Genomic DNA, 23,715 nt, shown 5'->3' with positions numbered 1-23,715 from the left:
TTGGGTGAAGCATATACTGAAGTGCTGGGAGGAAAATAGCATATGGCGATGTACAAGAAACGTCCAGTCTCTGCTCTCAGCCTCACCCACAAGTATCTCGCCTGATCATCTCTCCGAACTATGTGCAGTAGTGGTTGGAGCTCCTCTCTGAAAAGAACTGCTACACCTCCTGATCCTCTAGTCCCATGCACAGATTTGGTGCTTGTCCGGCAAGCTGTCTCCCATCTGTATCCTGATATGTGCGGCATCAATTGTCCTGGAGCCTGATGAGTCTGAGTAGAAAACAATGTCTCTGTCTCTGAAACTATCCTCAAAGGCCCCCACATCAAGTCTATACGAACCATTACAGTTCCAAACCGCCATCCTGAGAGTGGTCCCATAGGCCTCGCACCGTCATGTAGAGCGGTCCTTTGTAATCACTACTCGTCCATTTCTGTAGAAAGCTAACTTTCCCTTCTCCCTTGCTGCTGTAATCTCTGGCATGACCTCTCTCATATGTGCAAGCTGTGAGCGTAAGATCATCTCCTAAAAAGATACTTGTTTTCTTGAGGGTTGGCGTCTTCTTTAAAAAGTCTTTCTTTTCTTCCATGGAGGGCAAGCGCAAAATGAGAGCCTGTCCTTTTGAACTCTCCCCATTACCTTCACTCTTCTTGCCCACTCTCCAAGCTTGTGTGTGCGAGGGCTTCTCCACCCCCATCATGGACATGAGGCTCTTCACCTCTTGGTCCACCTTATCTGAATCTTTTAGGCCGGTCACTCTCACGTGTAGAGCGCGTACCCTTCTTCGTTGTTCCTCTTCAAGTGTCTTGTTGATGATGTCAGGTGTAGTCGGGATTTCCTTGCCCTTTCCCTTCTTGACAACTTCCATCCATTTTTCAACCTCATCCATCTTCTTTTGCGTTTTGGAGAGAACCTCCACCCATGAGGTCTTCTTTTCTCCTTCCTCCTTTATTTCTTTGACTTGTGCTCGTATACTATTCAGCTCATCGATCATTGATGGCTGAATTTCTCCATCTTCAAGGCGTCCTCCCTCTTTGGTTTCGTCGAGTTCCTTCCTAAGGGCTGAGATGCTACCTTTTAAAGCTTGAATTTCATCCCGGAACTCCTTGCGTTCTAGTTCCCTCGCCTGTTCCTCCCTCTTTTTCCATTCAAGAATTAAATTCTTCTCTTTCTTCCACTCATCCATGTGGGCTTTGCATTCTTTCAACTCCCTTTCAATGGCTGTCATCCTCTTGCTTGTGACCATGTAGTGCGCCGCCATCTTTCTTGCCTTATTTGTTTCAGTTATTTGATTCACTTTCTAAGAGAGAGGAGAGAGCGACCTATACGCACCGCATTATGCATACATTTGCTTTCCGTACGTGTCAATGTGCAATTTCTGTGAATTCTGCAGTTTCCAAATTCCTTGTAAAAATCCCTGCAGTTTTGAAAAATGCAGGTTTTTGAAAATTCGAAAGTTCGGAAAATCCGGAAAAGCAGAGACTGTGGAAATTCCTCCTAGAATTTTTTGAATTCTGCCGGGTGTATGTATCTGCGGGCTGAGGGGGGGGGGGGGGGGTGATGTATGTACGTGCGGGGAGCTGGCTGCGCAGAGGCAAAACCACCACGCTGAGGGGTACCGCTGCGAGGAAATCACGCAGAGTGTGTGCAGGACAGATCACGTTCAGAGCTTGCAGGTGAAGACGTGCAGGGCGCGCAGACAGACAACTCGCACAGGTGGGCAGAACGTGCAAGGCACCTGTTGGGATTGACGAGCAAGATGGCTACGTGCTGGTGAGGAAAACCTCCAGACGCCTGCGCAGTTAGGGTTCGCGACCTGTGGGCGAAAGTGTGTAGAGGCCGTAAGAGGAAGAGAGAGAACGCCTGCGCAGTTAGGGTTCGCGACCTGTGGATGAGAGAGAGGGAGAGAGAACTCTAGGACCTGTGTATGCAACCACTCCAACACTGAGTCGAGAGTCCACTCAGTCTGGTCCCTGCCGCAAAGGGGAAAAGAGAAGCCAACCGCTGAGTCCAGGGCCTCTATCCCCCAGCTGCAAGGAACAGAACATGAACCCTGAAGCAAGCTGCCTCATGGTCTGCTGAGGGGTCGCCGCGAAAACGAGTAAAGTCATAGTCAAAGAAGTCCCATCGGCGCCGAATGTCGAAGCTCGTCAGACCACGAGGGGCTGCTGCAAAGGGAGACGCCTATACCTGTAGAGGGGGTCGCAAGAAAGGCTGTCCCTCTCTCGCCAAGCGACTCGTGGCAAAGGCGCTACCAAGAGATCTCCTAGCAGCCGGAGATGGCCTTGCCCCCTGGGTCGACTGTGGAACTGGAGTGGGAGCGGGGGGGTGTAGGAGCAAGGGAAAGAGGGGCGGGGGGGAGCGGCAGAGGTAGAGGGGCGAGGAGGAGAGGCGGCGGGAGCATGAGGCGGGGGGGGGGGGATGATGATGAGGAGGGGAACTCTTGGGAAGGAGGGGCTGTCGAGGGTGAAGCTAAGGAGGGGGCTGGGGCAGGGACCTCATCCTGCTCAAGTGGACCGAAACGGTTCCCTATGGGAACCCACTGCTGTTGCTCGGCAGGCGCCTCAGGACCACTTTGAGTGCCAGGCTGTCGCTGTGGCCTCTGCCGTCGTTGACCACGAACCTGCTGCCATCCCTCCTCCGCTGAAGCCCCAGGCTCGGAAGGTGGCTTTGCATGTGTGCTCTGTCTCTGTCTGTGGCTACTGGCCAGCCCTTGCAGGCTGGGGTTGAGTGTGTGGTGTAGGTCGAGACCTCCTCCGTGGACAGGCCTTCGCAAGATGGCCCATCTGTCGACAAATGAAGCACTGGTTCGGAAGGCCCGAATACTCCACGCTTTGTCGAAACCAACCCCCACTCACCCGAGGCAGAAGAATGACCTTCGGGAGAGTGTGAGTGTCCCTGACCAGAAAGCGAACTGAGGGAATGCCGGCCGCCTTGGCAGCTACTGCCTTGCGAGGTGTCTCCAGGACAGTCCCAATCGCTGAGCCTATCCTGGACCAAAGTGGTAGGTACTCCCTCCGTAAACCAGGAAAGCAGACGGAGATGGGGATGTCTACCTCCTCTACCAAAACATCCAAAGCAGGGTCAAAACCATGTCTCCACTATCGAAAGTGGGCTCGAGCTGCTCGGATGGTCAATGGACTCATGGCAATGAACTTGGACGCCATCTCGGGGGTCTCGAACTCGATCTAGTAGTAGCCTCGTCCGAGGATCTGAACTTCCAAGATCTTGCCCACCTCTGCGAGAAGGCGGGCTTGGAGAAGATCACGCAGCTCTCCTCTGTTGGGTCTAGTACCGAGGATCTTGCACATGACAGAACTCGCATGCAAGCACTCTACCTCTACGGCTAGGCTCGCTTGCTCTGCCGATGATAGAGCAAGTCGAATGGTTGGCTCAGTGGGGTTGGGCGAAGAGGCTTCAGTGGAGTCCTTCTGTGGCGGAGCTTGAGCCTCCATTTGTGTCTATTGCTGTGGCGGAGAAAGAGAGGGTAAAGCAAATCTTTTTGCAAAGGTACCCCGGCAGGCACTGTCAAAGAACTAGCACTGCCAGAGCCAATCGACAGGAGAAATCCCGACGGGCAAAAAAGAAAACAAAATGAGCTGCGGGTGGGGCGGGGGGGTTTTCAGTGAATGCAGAGAGGCGGGGGAGGGCACGATAGGCAGCACAGCGAGCGGGGGAGAGGGAAGCGGGTGGGGGCAGCGGGCAGCGGGGGCTGAGGGCGGGCGGGCGGGGGGGCAACCAGCGGGAGGGGCAGCGCGGAGGGGAGAGGGCGAGGGAGCAGCGCAGGGCGGGGCTGGAGCGAGGGGGCGGGGAGGGGGGGGCAGCTAGCGAAAGATTCAATGGCTGGCCTCTTCTTCTTGTCATGCAATTAACTGTGGAAGCGCCATCTTGCTCCATCTTCTCTTTGGTAGGACCGTTATGCTTTTAGAAAAGCACATGCTTGAAGCTCTGATACCACTGTCACAAAGACGAGCACCACGTGCCAACGGAAAAGAACAGATTGAACAGACTTTTAGCACTTCAATAAAAACTGAACTGAAAGAGATAGACAACACGAAATGGGGAGTGGTAGAATTCCACCCCAAGAGAGCACTAGCCCCAAACCTTGGCGCCCCTTACGGTATTTCTTTGATAATGTTTCGTGGAAGCGCCATCTTCCTCTGTCTGCTCTTTGGTAGGACCAGTGTGCTTTCAGAAAAGCGCACGCTTGAACCTCTGATACCACTGTCACGAAGACGGGCTAACGGAAAAAAATAGACTGAACAGATTTTTAACACTTCAATAACAACTAAACAAAAAGAGATAGACAACATGAAATGGGGAGTGGCGGAATTCCACCCCAAGAGAGCACTACCCAAACCTTGGCGTCCCTTTTGGTATTTCTTTGATAATATTTCGTGGAAGGGCCATCTTGCTCTGTTTTCTCTTTGGTAGGACCGGTATGCTTTCAAAAAAGCACACGTCTGAAGCTTTGATACGATTGTCACAGAGACGGGCACCACGTGCCAACAGAAAAGAATAGAATGAACAGGCTTTTAGCACTGCAATAACAACTGAACTGAAAGAGATAGACAACACGAAAGCCCCAAACCTTGGTGCCCCTTTCAGTATTTCTTTGATAGCATTTCATGGAAGCGCCATCTTGCTATGTCTGCTCTTTGGTAGGACCAGTATGCTTTCAGGAAAGCTCACGCTTGAAGCTTTGATCCCATTGTCACGGAGGCAGGCACCACGTGCCACAGAACAGAACATCTTTTAGCACTTCAATAACAACTGAATTGAAAGAGATAGACAACACGAAATGGGGAGTGGCGGAATTCCACCCCAAGAGAACACTGGCCCCAAACTTTTTCTCTTTTTTTTCGGGATGGAAAGAAGGGGGAGGGGGCATATGGTTATGTGTGCAAACATTCTGGGCTCAATCCTTCCACCACCTTCCTAGTCATACTTTCCCTTTGATAACTCTGTGGTGTGGTCCATATGCGCTATTACTAAGCGTTTTTATTGTGAATGGAAGACGGTGCAACATTGGGTAATCTAATTTTGCATCTCCACAAGGTTTGATCATAAGAGAAAGACAAAGATTGATAAATTACCCAGTCATACTAGCTTCACATGGACCTACCTTTGTATCTCCACAAGATTTTATCATAAGAGAAAGACAAAGATTGATAAGTTACCAAGTTACACTACCTTCAATGCCAAATACATGTATATTCCGTGCTGTAGTGAGAGCTAGATGCTTACTATTTGTGTGAACCCATCATGGGCCTGTAACGAAGCCTCTGCCAAACACACAAAAAATAGGGCAGTTCCGCGTGTAAGGAAGCAGAACTTTTGTGATTTCAGTTGTGATTATGTGCTGGATATGACATTCTGTGTAATAATTTCTGAGACTTGCACATGGTTGTTTTATTGTCCAAAAAAAAAAGGAAAGGTGAAATACAACCTTTATTATTTTGTAAGAGGATTTTTGACACTACATTTATATTTTGCAGAGATGAATGTTTGGGACACCTTTGTTATTGCTGCATCCGCTGGATCCATTATGACACGTGCATATCCTAATATTTCTGGTGCTAGAATGCTGCGGTGGTTTTATGTTAACAAGAAAGAAGCAAAAAAACATACATCCATCGTGGTAAGTGCAGCTGGTGTGATAATGCAAAGAAGTGTAACTTGACATGTTTGATTAACCATGGCATTTGCTTTTTCTTTTTGGGGTGCAGGCAGATTGTATTCAAGGACTAGGTGCCTTATCTGCTGTTTCATTCTTTTATATTCTCATTATCTTCATATTTTCGGTCATTGGTATGCAACTTTATGCGGGAGAGTACTATCAATTCTATGATGGGTATCCTCGTGACAACTTTGATACCATTTTTGAGGCAATGTTTCTATGGTTTACTTGCACAACAGCAGATAACTGGATAAATCAGATGTGGAATGCCATGCGGCCAGGTGTAGCAAACAAGTAAGGACAAAAAGTGTGTATCTTTTTGTTTGTGGTGGTTCCTCTACATTCAGTACTGTGTGTTTGCGCGTGATACAAGCACCATTGGGGAGTAGGATTAGTGGGGGGAAGCTTCAACATGGGGTGGCACACCTAGAGGAGACAGAAACCCCATCTTGAATATAGGAGAATCTGGGTGAAATTTCCTCATTTCATTTGGTTTTCCTACAAGCAAGGAGATATTTCTTGAATGTAATTAATGCTTAGGACTCCCTCTATTCCAAGTATCAGTTGGGTTATCTTGGTGTGACTGAGCTCTTCCTTATTGGCGACCTTGCAAAGATTTCAAAACATGTGCAGGCACACTGTGTGCGCAAGTGCATGCTAGTGTCATGGCCCTTTTCAGTGGAGTATAGCTTTTCATTAATGTTTCCTTTGTCACACACGCCCGCTCGGACATCTATGCTGTTGCATTGGCAAAAAACTATCGGAAAATTGAGGCGCCCACTATTGATCCAAGTGTGTCGTCTTTACCCCCTTTACCATCAATGCCATGCTGCAATTGTGCAAGAATTCTTGCATGAAAACCTCAAACGACCCAAATTAGTGGAGGTATGGGTGATGAGGTTGATGGACTTCTACTAGGTACCAAGGGTCGTCTTCTGTTGTAGTACTTAAAAGGGCTCAGTAGTGCGCTTTGACGTTCGACTGACCGCCTTGTATGTGTCATGCAGTGACCACCAATCCAACCGAGCTTTGGGCAAGAAAATTTGTATTGGTTGAAGACAGGTCTAGACTCTACTAGGCTGGACCAAGGACGAGGACTGATTGGACCAGGCTAGAGAGACCAAACCAATTGGACCAGGGCGAGATAGGACTAGACCAAATGGACCAGGGCGAGAGAGGACCAGACCACTACACCGTGCCCAGCAAAGTAGGCGAAGCTAGATAAACCCAACTAGCTTCAAGATTTGCATCTCACAGAGAGTGAGACTTCAGCCGAGGTCCCACCGTGATCGTGAAATTGAGAGCACCTGTAGCGCAGATACTGTGTCGTGCTCTCTACAGTGGGTGCTCCTGAGTGCAATGTGCGTGAAAATCTCACTCAAAACAGACTGAAAACAGGAAACAATAGACAACAACTGAGCTCACAGAGACACGACAGCAACAGTAGACCACAACAAATGACTCGACTATCTCAAAGAACTGATACAGACTTTGGCGTGGCAGCACACTCAGCTCTAGCCCAGGACTCTCAGGTACAATGGGGTGTCGAGGCTCAAATGTGCAGGGATGGTGAATAAGTGCTCTGTGTATAGACTCTATGCTCTCGACCACGAAAGAAGATCATGATCCTGACCCAACAGCTACTACTCACATGTACAATCATAAAGAGCCACCAACGGCTCATAAATGTCCAGTCAGCTAAGTCTATCTCCAAACTGAGTGGTGGTGGTGACCTGGCCACGATGTCCACTAGACCACCGTCGGTACCCTGCCACGTGTCACTCCCCAGCCCAGAGGGTCCGTCCAGTGTGAACCAGACCAACTGTAACCAACTGTCTGTCCTGTGAAGTGACATTGTAGCCCTGCTACAGGATATTTAAGCTACACTCTACATGATTGGTCCTCTACTTGATTGAATGTACTTGACCGTCCTATAGGTTGATTTCAGCCTCTACAGGACATCAGTACAAATTTGTTTCTTCTTTCTAATGTTGTAAACTTTTGCATATTGAATTCAGTGTAATCTTCATCTCTGCTGGCTTTTATCACTTTTTTTTAAAAAACATCGATGCCTCTGCCTTGTCTGTTTACAAAACGTTTAAATGTGTCACCACCTGTTCCATTGTAAAAAAATGTGGATGTATGCATTTTAAGACTCTTCCATACCACGTAGACTAAATGACTGCCAGGATTCCTTCAACTTTAGCTTCTACTTAGTTATTTTATGCTGTTTATGCAGCTGGATTGCTCCCTTCTTATTTGTGGCCTACTTCATTATCACTGTCTTTCTTGTTCTTAACCTCATTATTGCAGTGATCTTGGAAAAGACAGAATTATCAGATAGGCAAAAGAAACAGATTCAAAAGGTATATGGGCTTGTTAACTGTTTTCTTTTGTGGAAAAATCAGCAGAGATAAGAAATATTTGACAATAGTACACTACTCGACATTTCAGGCTGAGTACCTTAAACATCTTAAGTCTCGTCAAAAACGGCTTTTTTCAACCAAGGGGAGTGGTACTTGGCTGGTAGGTGCTGTGGAAGGTGCATCAGCAGGTGTAAAGAGCATATCCAAGCGTCTATACACTAAGAAAGTAAGGAATATCACCATCCCTAGACCAAATGCTGGTTATAACGCTTCAGAAGCACTGCCTGGTCCTTCAATGGCAACAAGCTCCAATCAGAGTGCAAAAAATTACTCACATGAGGTGTCTCAGTCGGCATTACCCTCACGAGCAGCAATTCATTTCCCTACTAGCTCAGCTAGCACATCTGCATTCCGCCCATCAATGCAAGGGCCACTTCAAAGACCAAGTTTGTCAGCATTGACGACCCCACCAGGAAGTGCTGCAGTTGGAAAACGAGCCTCACAAATTCTCTTTGGTACAGGTTTTACAGTTGCTATGCCAAACCAGCAAGCGCCTAACACAGCTCTTCGTAATTCAATCTTGGCACTCGTAAATCAGCCTTCAAATGTTGAGGCCCTTGTACAAGAAACACTTGATCAGCCTCTTTTGCAGCAACAACAGAGTAGAAAACCACTCCATAGAGCAGAATCTCGGGCATCTTTCGAGCTGGAAGAGTATGAAGAGATGGGCAAGAGCTTCAAATTAAGGGAGCAAGCACCGTGGTACCTGTCGAACACTTCACTATTTATATTTTCACCAGACAGTGAGCTAAGACTTTTGTGCCATAAAATTGTCAAAAGCAAGATTTTTAGCTTCCTCATTCTTGCAACCATTGCTATCAGTGTTTCAGTGGTGATATCTATGTCTCAATCATCAGGCCTTGCTCCTGTGTTCACCAAACTGAACATCTTTGTGTTTACAGTAAGATCTTTTATTCTACAATTCATTTAAAGCTTGTATGATTCGTCTATCATCTAAATACATGTATGCTGTCTTCATAGGGTACTGGAAGTAAGTAGGTCTCATAAGACGAGATAATGAATCCCTATCTGTGTTAAAACAAGTTTCTTGATGTGATCAGTAAGAATGCATTAACAATCTTAAAAAACAATGATCCTCAACATTTTAGAATTGCAGAATTTTCATGCCTAGCTGTGCGGTGCAATAATTCGCTTGGAGATGTAGTGTGTGCTTTACATTCGTTGCATCAGTAGAATCCTAATAAGAACGGGATGAGGGGCATCCAAAGAGGGATCCTACCGGAAGCTGCTGACCGTCACTATAGCCGGGCTAGAGTGTCACTTTGTATTGAAAGACAGTTACAGTTAGTCGTGGGTTCAAAATGAGTGGACTTTTGCTTGCCTAGTCAGTGACACGTCTTCCCCGTCACAGTTTGGAGAGAGGTGCAGCTGGACTGTTAGGATTTGCCCTTTTTGTATATATGCTCATATTTGCTTTAGTCTAGGTATGCTGTTCTAGATGGTTTATGAGTCTTGACTCCAGTGTCGTGTGTTCAGTCTAGCACCACACATCTGCACTCTCCCTGCACAGAGGAGCCTCGACACCCCCATTGTACCCGTGAGTCTTGGGCTTGGAGCTAGTGTGCTGCCAGCCAGAGTCTGTACCTTGTACTGGTTCACATGAGTCAGTCGAGTCCCATGCTGTTCGGAGTCTACTGTTGAGTCATTTGCGTTTGCTCTGCTGTTCCATTCTTTATGGTGTTTTCATTCTGTCGGAGTGAGGTTTCACGCACATTGCACTGAGGAGCACTCACAGTAGAGAGCACGACACTCTATTCTTGCTACGAGCGCTCTTATTTTTGGCATGCCTGGTGGGACCTCCACTAAAATCTCACTCCGATTTGGTACATGGTCGAAGGTCTAACTGGTTAGTCCCTTTCCTAGTCTCGTACACCCTTACCTTCGTCTAGCTTGGGCTAGCTGGTGTTTACCCTTTGCTTAATTGATCTTCGCCCTTTGTCCAACTGGTCTAACTGGTTTGGTTTGGCCTAGTCTCTCGCCTTGGTCGGGTGTGCTGGTCTAACTAGTTCATCCTAGTCTCTCGCCCTGGTCTAGTCAGCAAGTCTAACTAGTCTAGCTGGTGGAGTACAATTGGCCTTCATCTCCCCTAGTCTCGCCTGGTCTAGTCTGTGTCGAGTTTAGCTGGTCGGGTCGAGTCTAGCCCAATGGGTTTAGAGTTCATGGGTCTTCCGGCCTAAGAGGTTGGGTGGGTTTGTTGCTATTGCATGACACATACAAGGCAATCTAAAGATCGCCAAAGCCCACTACGGAGCCCTCTGATATACTACCACAGAAAGAGCCAACCTTTCGTGCCAAGTAGAAGTCCACCAGCCTTGCTATTCTTACCCTCCCAAGCATCTACCTCTACTCCCTCAACTAGTTCTTCACCTCCCAGGTCACCTTCCCCAGTACACTTCCCACCAATTGTGTTACAGCAATCTCTTGAGCAACAGGCTCCTGAGCAGGCAGCAATGGAGGCAGCTCATAAGGGTTTTTGCTCATATAGTTTCTGACTTTCAAAGGACTCTCCACCGAGAATGCAGACGACCAGCGCAGGAGGTTTGTATCCCTCCATAGAGGTCGGGGCCTCTGTAGCAGGCTACAGTGTCACTTTCACAGGACGCACAATTAGTAGAGTTGGTCTAGTCTGGTTCACATTGGACGGACTCTCTGGGCTGGGCAGTGACATGTGGCAGGGATACGGACGGTGGCCTAGTGGACATCGTGGTCAGGTCACCACCACCACTCAGTTTGGAGATAGACTTAGATGGTTGACATTTATGAGCCATTGGTGGCTCTTTATAGTTGTACATATGAGTAGTAGTTGTTGGGTCATCATTATCATCTTCTTCTTATATGGTCCAACGTCGTCATCTAGAGTAGAGAGTCTATGCACACAACATGTCTACACCATCCCTGCACATGTGAGCCTCGGCACCCCCATTGTACCCGTGAGTTCTGGGCTGCAGCTGAGTGTGTTGCCACACCAGAGTCTGTATTGGTTCCTTTGAGATAGTCAAGTCCATATTTTCTGGTATGTTGCTGTGTCTCTGTGTTGATTTGCTGTTATCTATTGTTTCTTGTGTTTTCATTCTGTTTTTAGTGAGATGTCACGCACATTGCACTGAGGAGCACCCGCTGTAGAGAGCACGACACACTATCCGTGCTACAAGTGCTCTCATTTTTGGCATGCCTGGTGGGACCTCAATTGAAGTCTCACTCTCTATTGAGGTACAAATCAAGGAGCTATCTGGTTTTTACCTAGCCTTGCCTACTTCGCCTTGCACCGTGCAGCCTGCTGTTGTTGTCCAGTTTCACCCTGGGCAGCTTAATCTAGCTGATCTAGTCTCTCGCCCTGGTCCAACCAGCTCTCGTCCTGGTCTAGTCCTTCCTCGTCCCTGGTCCAGCCAGGTGGTCTAGTCATTCACCCTGGTCTAGAAGAGTCTAGACTGGTGTTCAGCCGGTTAAAGGTCTTCTTGCTCAAAGCTTGGTTATCACTGCATGACACATACAAGGCGGTCATTAGAGCGTCAAAGTGCACTACTGAGTCTTCTGAAGTACTACAACAGAAGGCGTCAACCCTTGGTACCTAGTAGAAGTCCACCAACCTCATCACCCATACCTCCACATACGGCATCATCTATTCCTCCATCCGGTTCTACATCTTCCAGATCACCTGCCCCAATAAAGCCCTCTCCCATTTTGTTACAGCAAGCTATTGAGCAATAGGCTCCTGAGCAAGAGGCAATGGAGCAGTTGACCAGTGTTTTGGCCAAGGTAAACATCAAGTTTCCTACTCTCAGGGGACTCTCCTCAGAAGATGCAGACGACCATGCAAGGAGGTTTGTACCTCTTTGTAGAGGTCGTGGTCTTAATAGAGAAGATGCTTATTTGGTGCTGTTTCCATCAACCTTGGATGGTTTAGAAGACAAGTGGTACAATTAGTTTGCAGAGAATCACTTTCCAACTTGGGCGGCTTTACAACAGTTATGTGCAGCATTCAAACCAGGTGACTTCCAGGAAAAGGTTTTGGATGAGTTGGCCAACATGGTGCTCCAGCCAGAGGAGAATTTTGCAGAACTCATGACTAAAACCAAGTCTCTGGTTGCCAAGCTTCCTCAGCAAGGAGGCTATTCAAGGAGCCCCTTAGGTGGAGACTGCTCAGCACTCACGGAAAATCCCTCTGACCCTTGCTTTCTTTATGCAGGGAGTTAGAAGCACTGAACTTACAAAGAGCACTTCAAGAGGAGAGGTCCTTCTCTCTCTGACCGGAAAAATCTCCACAGCAAGAGGCTTTAGAACAAATCAAGCGGGAGCTAGAAGAGCTCCGGGCAAAGCAAGACACTCAGCCGCCGATGGTGTAGTGTACCTCTTGTCACTCTCCAGGAGATCCTCCTCAGGACTGCCCACTTCGAGCTTACTTCCATTTCTGCGAGAAACCTGGCCATGATGACAAAGAGTGCTATTATCTGAAGGGAATGCGGCAACTACAACAAAGCCTTGCCCCAACCTTCAACAAGGGTTGACACCTACATCCAACATGGTTTCACTCTATGGCCATCAAAACCCTATCCCACCTCTGCTGAGAACACCTCCTATGCAAGGTATGCACAACAACTTTACATCTCCCAGCTTTTATCATGCTAATGCTCCTTCAGCTCCCCAAAGCTTCTACACATCAGCATCCGTTCCCATGCAGCAAGGGTCGATACCACCTCGCCCCTCCAATAGGCCCATTTTGTGCTACCGGTGCGTGGAATATGGATATTATCAGATGTAGCGCGGATAATATGTCGTGCTCTCTACAGTGTGGGTGCCCCTCAGTGCAATGTGCGAGACAATCTCACTCAAACAAATGGAAACTCTCTCAAACAGAATGAAACACAGAAACAATGGATAACAACAGTGGACCAGAACATGTGGACTCGACTAGCTCAAAGAACCGTGTACAGACTCTGGCGTGGCAGCACTCACAGCTCCAGCCCAGGACTCACAGGTACAATGGGGTTGTCGAGGCTCAGATGTGCAAGGATGGTGCTAATGTGCTCTATGTAAGACCCGCTCTAGACGACTACGTACAAGATAATATGAAGAAGATGATCACATCACCAACCGCTACTACTCATATGTACCACCATAAAGAGCCACCAACGGCTCATAATGTCAGCCATGTGGTGACCTGGCCACGAGGTCCACTAGACCACCGTCGGTAGGTACCTTGCCACGTGTCACTCCCTAGACCAGAGGTCCGTCCAGAGGGTCCGTCCAGTGTGAACCAGAACCAGTGTAGCCAACTGTCCAACTGTCTTCCCTGTGAAGTGACACTGTAGCCCTGCTACAGGTTGCCCGCCACAAGACCACTCACTGTCTCGGTGAGAGGAAATACTGAAAAAACTGTGAAGGAAAACCACTAGGTACTGCATCCGTACATCTTTCTGAAGCAGGTGTTAGGTCCATGACCTTACAGACTTCAAAAGTGGAGTTAAAAACACTGCACTGCTTGCAATCGCCTTAAGCCTCTAACTAGGCAGGAACCTAGTATGTAGGATTGTAAAGCCTGGGCCACAGAAGCAGTCAAAGTCGAGTTAGAAAAAAAAGCAAGAAGCAGGTATTATTGTGTCAGTGGAGCACTCAGAATGGTTGTCCCCTATGATTATCGCTCCCAAGAAGAAGTCCGACAAAATTCAAGTTTGCGTTGACTACCAGGCTCTGAATAAGGTGACAATCCCGGATGGATTTCTGACCCCTTTCACTGAGAGAGTCCTCGAAGATACCGTTGGGCATGTACTGTACAGTTTCATGGACGGGTTCAGCGGCTACAATCAGTTAGGAATACATCTCGACGACTAGGGAAAGACAGCTTTTGTCACTCCATGGGGAATTTTGTCTACAAAAGGATGTCCTTTGGGCTGAAAAACGCTCCTTCATTCAATCGTATTGTCTACATCATATTTCGTCCCCTGCTCAACGACAATCTTAGGATCTTCATGGATGATTTTTCCACCTTCTCTGGCGCCCAATGTCCCCCCCCCCCGGTGGAAAACTTGGAGGAGCACCTGGCTCAACTCTCTGCAGTCTTCTCGAAGTGTCTCAAGGCGCGCCTTAAGGTCAATCCAAACAAGTGCCACTTTTTGGTGACTCAAGGTACGCTTTTAGGTCATGTCGTCTCTGCTAAAGGTTTAGCACCTGACCCTGAGAAATAAGTTGCCATTTTAAGATTTCCCTCTCCACTTAATCCCAAAGGTGTTCAAAGCTTTGTAGGCCATACAGGCTATCATCGGAGGTTCATTCGCATGTATGTAGAGGTTGCCCAACCCTTGAGTCGCCTGACTAGTGTTGCTGTATCCTTTTAGTGGTCCACAACTGAATCCCAAGCTCTTGCCTATCTCAAAAAGCACCTAACTGAGGCACCTATTTTAGTTGCTCCTGATTGGTCCACTCCTTTTCATGTCCATATTGATGCTAGTCAATTTGCGGTCGGCGCGGTCTTGACTCAGCCTAGCAAGGAGTTCAACCTAGACCGCCCAGTCCACTATGACAGTTGCCTGCTCACAAAGGTTGAGCGCCACTACAGCACTACAAAAAGGAAGGTTTGGCTATGGTGTATTCTTTACAAAAGTTTCGTCATTACTTGTTAGGGGTTCACTTCACTATCATAATCATCATGCGCTACGCTATCTTCTGAATAAACCCCAAGTTTCAAGAAGAGTCTGGAGGTGGCTACTGATATTCGAAGAAATTGATTTCAACGTAGTTCTCCGTCCAGGCAAGCGGCACGTCATGGCCAACCACCTCTCTCGCATACACAGAGGTGAGCGAGATATTGGGGTTGATGATTACTTTCCGGATAGTCATCTCTGTAAGGTTGACACGACCCCGGAATGGTATGGAGATGTGTTACATCTGCTCTTTACTGGCCTATATTCTGAGAATGCTTCTCCCTTGCAGAAAAGAAGACTCTTGCTGAAGTCTAGATCCTTCTCTTTGATTGGCGGACAGCTCTACAAATTTGGGCCAGATGGTGTGCTACGCAGGTGCGTCTCCCCTCATGAAGTGGACCACATTCTGGAAGATGCACACAGTGGTCCTACAGGTGGCCATTACCCTAGTCACATCAGGGCGCAAAAAATCTTACAGACAAGCTTATGGTGGTATCTATTTAGAGATGCTATTGCTCATGTCAAGATTTTTGATGTCTGTCAACGATGTGCGCCCAAGCCTAGCAAGCAATCCAATCGCCCTCTGCAGGTATCTATGGCGTGGTTTCCCTTTGAGCGATGGGGCTTGGACTTAGTTGGTCCAATTGCTTCACCTACTCAACCCGGCAATCATAAGTACCTCCTGGTAGTGACAGATTATGCAACAAAGTGGGCCAGGGTAGTGGCTTCCATCGACTGTACACACTGTCGTAGAATTTTTGTATGAAAATATTTTTTTCAGGTTTGGGTGCCCTCTGAAAATATCAGTGATCAAGGTAGTCATTTCATCAACGACCTAATCTCCACACTCCTCACGAACTACAAGATGTTTCATCACAAATCTTGCTCTTACTATCCTAGAGCAAATGGGCAAGCCGAGAGCACTAACAAAGTGCTTATCGCACTTCTCAAGACAGCTTGTCACTTGCATCCAACTTCTTGGGCCCAAGCTATCCTCGGCACAGTCTGGGCTTATCGCACTTCCTTCAAAGCAACCACTAACCACACCCCATTCCAACTAGCTTTCGGTTTAGAAGACGAGAGCACTAACAAAGTGCTAATCGCACTTCTCGAGAAAGCTTGTCACTTGCATCCAACTTCTTGGGCCCAAGCTATCCTCGGCACAGTCTGGGCTTATCGCACTTCCTTCAAATCAACCACTAACCACACCCCATTCCAGCTAGCTTTCGGTCTAGAAGCACTTGCACGATACGAGTTCAACTCAGGCTCAACAAGAGTGGGAAGCGTTCCCGTCACAGCGGGGAGTGCTTCCGCAAACCTCTCGTCTCTCGAAGCTAGAAGGAAAGCAGGATGTTAGCTTCACATGCTCTGCAAGCCAAGAAACTTCGTCGCAAAGCGTGGCATGACGCCATCTCAGAAAGCCGAAAATAACGAAGGAACACTGATGCTACTGTATCAAGCTAAATATTTGAAAAAAGCTAAGAAGCTGGTCTCAACCTGGCAAGGGCCATTCATGGTACAAGAGATTTTGCCACAGGGGCTGTCCAGTTAGTCACTCTAGAAGGTGTTTCCTTGCTGTTGGTAAATGGATCCAGAATCAAGTGCTATCACTCACCCTGACTCTTTAGAAATCTGGTGATTGTTATCCCTTACACCAACAACCGTATGATTGTCCCCTCCTCAGCTCTCTCCGGCTTTCCATTTTTCCCTCTTCTCAAGTCTTCTTCATGTCAGTTCTCATCTCAGTTGTAATCAGTGTTATTTCTCAAATTCTCCATGTTTTACTGCGTGCATCCATTTTCTCTCATCTTATTGATATAAGGGGGTTTTTGGAGTCCTACTATGATCCAGCTTGTTCTTTTTAAATATTTGAATTCACTCATACATTGGATTGTCATCCTCCTGTTTCTGTCTCTGTGCCTCTATCTGTATCTCTATCTCTGTGTCTCTACTGCCTCTTTGTCCTTGTGGATTTGTTCAATGTCCGAAGTTCAACTCTCGTCAGATAGATCTTTGATTTTTCTTGGTATTGTTCCTAGCACGTTAAAACCTACTCTGTTGCATCTCCCTCCCCCTCTCGCTCTTATGGTGCACTCTCTCACACACACACACACCTCTTTCCTTGCCTTTCTTGTGCGATCTCTTTTGTAACACTCTTTCAACATGCTTCCTTCCTGATGCCCTCCTCCTTTCATTGATTCCTCTTCCCTCTCTCTCACACACACACACGCAAGTTTTCTCTAACTGTTCTGATCGCCCACATCCTAGTGAAAGGAGAAGCAGGTACAATTTTCTCATTCTAAGATCACAATACTCTCTCTCTCTCTCTCTCTCTCTCTCTCTCTCTCTCTCTCTCTCACAATCACAATGCTTACACTTACCTTGGAGTGGTTTTTAGTGGGCCAGCATTTTCATTAAGGAGGGCAGCAGAGACTAGATTGACCAGAGCCCATGCAGCATTGGGTAGATTGGAAAGGATGTGTTCACAGGTTCAGTTTCAGGAGCCTCGACGAAGCTCTGGCTCTTTGACACTCTGGTGGCTTCTGCATTGCTTTATGGAGCTGAGATTTGGGGACCTTCACTGGATCATCATGGGAGGACGGAGGGATGGATGGGGGGACATGGAGAAGCCTCTGGTCTCTATGATCTCGCGGCTCATTAGAGCCAAGGCTTCAGTACCACGTGCTATTGTACGAGCAGAGCTAGCTGCCCCCCCATTGGTGGTTGAGGCGCTCACCAGATCTGTCTCCTTCATGCACCGCATATGGGAACTTCCCAAAGACAAATATGCACGCCTTGCACTTGAGTCCTCTCGACAGTTAGCCATGCAAGGAGATACAGCATGCTAGTACAGGGAGATGACATCATGGTTTCAGATGCATGGGTTCAGCATAGACAGATTGCCCCCCTTCCAGTACTCACTGGATGCGCCCTCTCTGACTCTTACACAGTCCGAGGTAACCAAGCTCATTCGCCAAGATTTGACTCAGCTAGACACCAAGAGGACATGGATACAACCAGCACAAAAGCTAGGCACGAAGATGGCTTTCTACAGAGAGCATCTCCTCCAGCTTACGGAGGATGGTTTTGTGACGAGGCCCACCTACATGGACACCTACTTGTCTCATGGAATACGATGTGCTATTGGCCAGATTCGCACATCTTCACACCAGCTGCGGATCGAGACCGGGAGATACAATGGAATACCAGCAGAGGCCAGGACATGCCCCCTGTGTGACATCGAGCCTGAGACAAAGTTGCACTACACATGCCACTGCCCCGTCTACTACGAGATACGAGGCCGCTTCCATTGCTTGTTCAGAGAGGGCTTTAGACCTTTCGCTAGAGTCATGCGGTAGGAGGATCAGAGATGCCTGGGTTTGTTTTTGCTCGAGCTGCGTAGACACAGAGAGAGCCTGATGAGAGGAGAGGCTAGGCAGTCTCAGAGACAGATCACAGACTTCTTTAGAGCTTCCACTAGACACCTAGAGGAGTTACTACCACAGCAGAGCACGTCGCTTTACACCAGAGGCATACTAATCGACCGAGCGACTGAGCTAGGGAGATCCAGACGCCCACGACTGCGGAGGACTACACAGCATCGACGGAGGCTCCATCAGAGGATTCGAATCACTTTGGCTCAACATACACGACGCCCGGTCAGACTACAAACCATGGAGGAGATTGATGAGATCCGCCAGCAACCGATGCTGGATCTCTTGTGATTTACCCATCCCAGCTAGTTGTTTAGCTGCTTAGTCCACACCTAGCAGTTTAGGATTCCATAGTATTTTATTTTGTCATTTTGTCATTCTATCATTTTGTCATCTTGTTACTCTAACTTTGTATCAGATCCACCACATTGTAACTTTCTAGTTTCATAGGTCACTTTGGCCTTTTGAAGACGTTAATATAACATTTCATCTCTCTCTCTCTCTCTCTCTCTCTCTCTCTCTCTCTCTCTCCTTTTGTCATCTTGTTACTCTGACTTTGTATCAGATCCAACACATTGTAACTTTCTGGTCTCATAGGTCACTTTGGCCTTTTGAAGACGTTAATATAGCATTTCATTTCATTTCTCTCTCTCTCTCTCTCTCTCTCTCTCTCTCTCTCTCTCTCTCTCTCTCTCTCTCTCTCTCTCTCTCTCTCTCTCTCTCTCTCTCTCTCTCTCTGAGCACAGAGGGCGGGGCTCAGGAGAAGTGGCAGTGTTATTCAGGGAGGAATTGCAGCCATTGATACATATAGCCCGTAGGGATGAGCAAGCTAGGTACATGTGGGTGAGATTGAGAGCGGAGACAGGCAGATATCTTTACATTGCTATTTGCTACTTTCCCCCGAGTACGTCAGTGTATGCACCACCCAGAGGACAGTCCCCCTTCTCTATTCTGGATGATGACATATGGGAGTTCTCTAGAGATGGTGACATCATCATTCTAGGGGATTTCAATGCTAGGACTGCCCATCATTAGACATTATTTTATGATACTTCAGAGGAGATGCTGAGAGAGTTGGATGTTGCAGAGACGGGCCTATCCAGACTATCACAGGATGGAGAACACACTGAGTATGGAGGACACTTGATAGACATGGGGACTTCACATGGATTGGTCCAGACGCCCACGACTGTGGAGGACTACACAGCATCGGCGGAGGCTCCATCAGAGGATTCGGATCACTTTGGCTCGGCATGCACGACGCCCGGTCAGACTACTGACCATGGAGGAGATTGATGAGATCCGCCAGCGACCGATGTTGGATCTCCTGTGATTTACCCATCCCAGCTAGTTGTTTAGCTGCTTAGTCCACACCTAGCAGTTTAGGATTCCATAGTATTTTATTTTGTCATTTTGTCACTCTATCATTTTGACATCTTGTTACTCTGACTTTGTATCAGATCCACCACATTGTAACTTTCTGGTCTCATAGGTCACTTTGGCCTTTTGAAGACGTTAATATAACATTTCATTTCATTTCATTTCTCTCTCTCTCTCTCTCTCTCTCTCTCTCTCTCTCTCTCTCTCTCTCTCTCTCTCTCTCTCTCTCTCTCTCTCTCTCTCTCTCTCTCTCTCTCTCTCTCTCTCTCTCTCTCTCTCTCTCTCTCTCTCTCTCTCTCTCTCTCTCGCCAAAAGCGGCGAGCATTCGAAGAGGCACAGGAGCTTGAGCTATACCGCCTATTCATGAGCATAGATAGCGCGACGGCATGGCGCACCCTGCGCGAGCCACGTCCGACCACAGCTATTGAGGATCCACAGATATGGCATGATTATGCAGAGCGCCTCTATGAGGTGCCAGGGCAGCCTCCTATCCCACAGCCACATGAGCCACGCCCCACGTGCTCCTTCTTTACAGCAGAGATGGTAGAGAGGGCCATACGCCGCATGCAGCACAGACGATCAGCTGACCACACTGGATTACAGAGTGAGCACATCATTTATGCGGCCTCCACTATAGCCCCGTTGATTGCACATGTCTTCAACCGGGCTATAGGGGAGGGCTTCCCAGAGGAGTGGACACAGCACACCATAGTGCCTATCCACAAATCTGGCGACACCCTGGACCCAGGGAACTACAGGACTATCATGATTGGCCACACGATGGCCAAACTATATGGAGCAGTACTTGAGGCACAGCTTAGCTGCTACGCAGAGACCGAGGGTTTACGAGCTCCAGGCCAGGCAGGTTTCAGACGAGCTTTCTCCACCACTGACCACATCTTCGTTCTGCGCTGCCTCATTGATGGGGCAAAGGCGCGGAAGAAGAGGCTTTACTGCTGCTTTGTGGATTTCCGCAAGGCCTTTGACACAGTCCCACGCGAGAGACTCTTCCAGCGCCTTCACAGCATTGGGGTACCGACAGAGATGATTTGGGCCATATATACTCTCTACGAGAGGGTGACGGGTCGGGTTCGTTGCCCAGGCGGCTTTTCAGAGACCATTGCTAGCATTGGTGTTAAGCAAGGATGCCCACTCTCCCCGACACTCTTTGGGCTCTACATCGACGAGATCTCCGACTACATACTACGAGCAGGGGGAGAGGGGAGCGACTTGGCAGGTACTCCGGTCCACATCATGTTATATGCTGATGATATTGTGTTGATTTCAGAGTCACCCGAGGGCTTGCAACGCCATCTTGAGGCCTTGGACGAATTCAGCACACACAAGGGGTTGACTGTGAACCTTGGCAAAACCAAGGTCATGATCTTTCACACATCCAGTGCAGTGAGGAGCGCTGCCACCTTCACAGCAGCAGGAGGACAGGTTGATGTAGTCACCTCCTATGTCTATCTTGGCATCACATTCACCAGCCTACCAGGACCCTTCACTATGAGGCAGGCTGCTGCTGACAGGCTCACCCGCGGATATGCAGCTCTGACCATGCTAGAGCGGAGATGCCACCAGGCACACTTTCAGGAGCCCCGCACGAAGGGCTGGCTTTTTGACACCTTAGTCACCCCGGCCCTGATGTACTCGGCGGCAGTATGGGCACCAGGATTGACGGATGACCAGTGGACACAGCTTGAGAGGCCACAGGTATGTATGATCTCACGCTTGCTCCGCAGCAAGAAGACAGTGCCACATGACATTATTAGAGCCGAGCTCGCCACACCACCTATGGTTGTAGAGGCATTATTCCAGACAGTCTGCTTCATCCAAAGGATGAGAGAGCTACCTCCTGACAGACTTACTCGTAGAGCATTTGAGGCAGCTATACAGCTATCAGAGAGTGGGCATGCGAGAGCTTGGTACTCACAGGTCAGAGCATGGTTTGAGGGACACGGTCTTGACATGGAGAGCCTACCACCATTCCAGTACGACCCCCACTCACCATCTGTTCACCTCTCTCGCAGTGAGAGAAACTTGGTATTGAGACAGGATCTGTGGCAGCTATACACTAGGAGAGTCTGGGAGTCACCTGGCTTGGGGACGAGGATGTCAGATTACAGAGACCAGTTTCTCACCATATTGTCTGGGGGGTTCATACAGAGACCACGCTATATGGACACATATATGCCACATAGCTCACGGGTGGCGATTGGTCAGCTGAGAGTGGCTTCACACAGGTTAGAGATTGAGATCGGGAGACATACTGGTGTTCCCAGGGAGGAGCGAGTCTGCAGAGCCTGCACAGAGGAGGTGGAGAGTGAGGAGCACTTTGTATGTAGATGCAGAGCATACACTGAGATCAGAGGCAGATATGAGGCCTTATTCAGAGGACAGCCCACTCTCCGAGAGATCATGGACTCTCGAGATCAGAGACAGCTCGGACGTTTCTTACTAGAGATACAGAGCCATCGGGACACACTACTACAGCCACGCACAGCTACACAGACAGAGGGGAGACAGTCGCAGCTCACAGACTTCTTTCAGAGGATTGCCACCCCTACCTCACCAGATACTCAGAGAGGAGTGACACTCCCACAGGCGGAGGTGAACCGAGCTAGACGACGACCACGAGTCACAGGCTACAGGGGCGTGAGCTCCCACCACCGACAGATCGAGGAGATCCGAGCCCGGGAGCGCCGTGCCACTGAGGAGCGAGTAGCTCAGATGAGGGCCGACCCGACAGCTTTCATCCGGGTAGCCTTGGCACCAACCCCGCCCATGTACCACATCTTACATCCCCCCATTTGTACAGGATGGAGCTAGAGAGCTTGATGCATTCTCATGATTGTACTACCTTGAGCATATAGACATGCATATACCCCTAGAGATAGAACCCCATCCCTCCTCAGATACTCCATTACCTACATTCAGTTCAGTTTTGTATCAGTTTTGTTTCATTTGTCTTTCCGATAGACGGATGACATACACGCCATGTACATTTGATTTGTCTCATAGGCCGATTTCGGCCTGACATAGACGTTAAAAATCTTTCTTTCTTTCTTTCTTTCTTTCTCTCTCTCTCTCTCTCTCTCTCTCTCTCTCTCTCTCTCTCTCTCTCTCTCTCTCTCTCTCTCTCTCTCTCTCTCTCTCTCTCTCTCTCTCTCTCTCTCTCTCTCTCTCTCTCTCTCTCTCTCTCTCTGTGCGCGCACAAGCAAATGCCTACACTCCGACCTTCTACCCACCCCTCGCCCTCTACCTACCCCTCGTCCCCCTGCCCACTCACCCTCATCCCCCTACCCACCCCTCGCCCCCTACTTACCTCTCGTCCCCCTACCCACTCACCCTCGCCCCCCGCTAACCGGCCCCCGCCCCTGCCCGCCCCTATCTACCTCTGGCTGTTACCTCCACAAAGACCTGGGGTCAGTACGCATCATCTTTGTACATAGTACTTGGACAGCCGCCCCTTCCCAACCCCCCTGATCCATGCCCACACACATGTGCTTTTTTCACCGCGCTGAGATGATGAAGAAACCCATTGACAGGATGAGGGCTGGGAGAGCATATGATCATGATGGCTTAGTCGCTGAGCATTTCATGCATGCCAAAGACCTACTAGCAGAGCTTCTAGCAGTTATGTTTAACCGTGCCATGTGTGAGGGCCTACCGGACACTTAGAGCCTATCTACGATTGTACCTATCTTCAAGTCAGGAGACCCCATGGAGCGTGGGAATCGTCGCACTATCATGATTGGACACACACTGGCACGGTTGTATGCATCCATTCTTGAGCAACAGTTGAGTAGATGGGCAGAGAGGGAAGGAATGCGTGCAGCTAGGCAGGCAAGGTTCAGGAGAGGCTTCTCTACTCTTGACCATATCTTGACACTTATGGCCATCATCAAGGAGGGCAGATCTCATGGGAGACGGATCTGTTGTAGCTTTGTGGACTTCCGCAAAGCCTTTGACACAGTACCCAGAGCTAGATTGATGCGCAATATACAGGAAATGGGAGTACCCACAGAGCTCATTTGGGGGATCATGGCATTGTACAGATCAATAGTAGGGCATGTACGCACCCCTGAGGGACTATCTACACTGGTTCACTCCACTATTGGGGTGAAGCAGGG

At 48.6% G+C, this 23,715-nt stretch overlaps 1 protein-coding gene across 4 annotated transcripts in view; it reads left to right on the top strand.

The window, feature by feature from the left end:
• Positions 1–23,715, top strand: part of LOC147429061 (uncharacterized) — a 304,137-nt gene that overhangs the window by 190,908 nt on the left and 89,514 nt on the right. For all 4 annotated transcript variants that reach the window (XR_015185807.1, XM_086495273.1, XM_086495272.1 and 1 more), the window contains 4 exons: positions 5,499–5,641; positions 5,730–5,974; positions 7,920–8,046; positions 8,135–9,007. Coding sequence is in view for 3 of the 4 variants with exons in the window: in XM_086495273.1 (XP_086351399.1) it covers positions 5,499–5,641; positions 5,730–5,974; positions 7,920–8,046; positions 8,135–9,007 (1,388 nt within the window). In the remaining variant the exon portion in view is untranslated. The remainder of the gene's footprint in view (positions 1–5,498; positions 5,642–5,729; positions 5,975–7,919; positions 8,047–8,134; positions 9,008–23,715) is intronic.

The sequence above is a fragment of the Adiantum capillus-veneris genome, chromosome 22 (genome assembly GCF_014529385.1).
Source record: "Adiantum capillus-veneris isolate H3 chromosome 22, ASM1452938v2, whole genome shotgun sequence".
NCBI classification, from domain to species: Eukaryota; Viridiplantae; Streptophyta; class Polypodiopsida; order Polypodiales; family Pteridaceae; genus Adiantum; species Adiantum capillus-veneris.
This window is presented reverse-complemented; position numbering and strand designations above follow the sequence as displayed.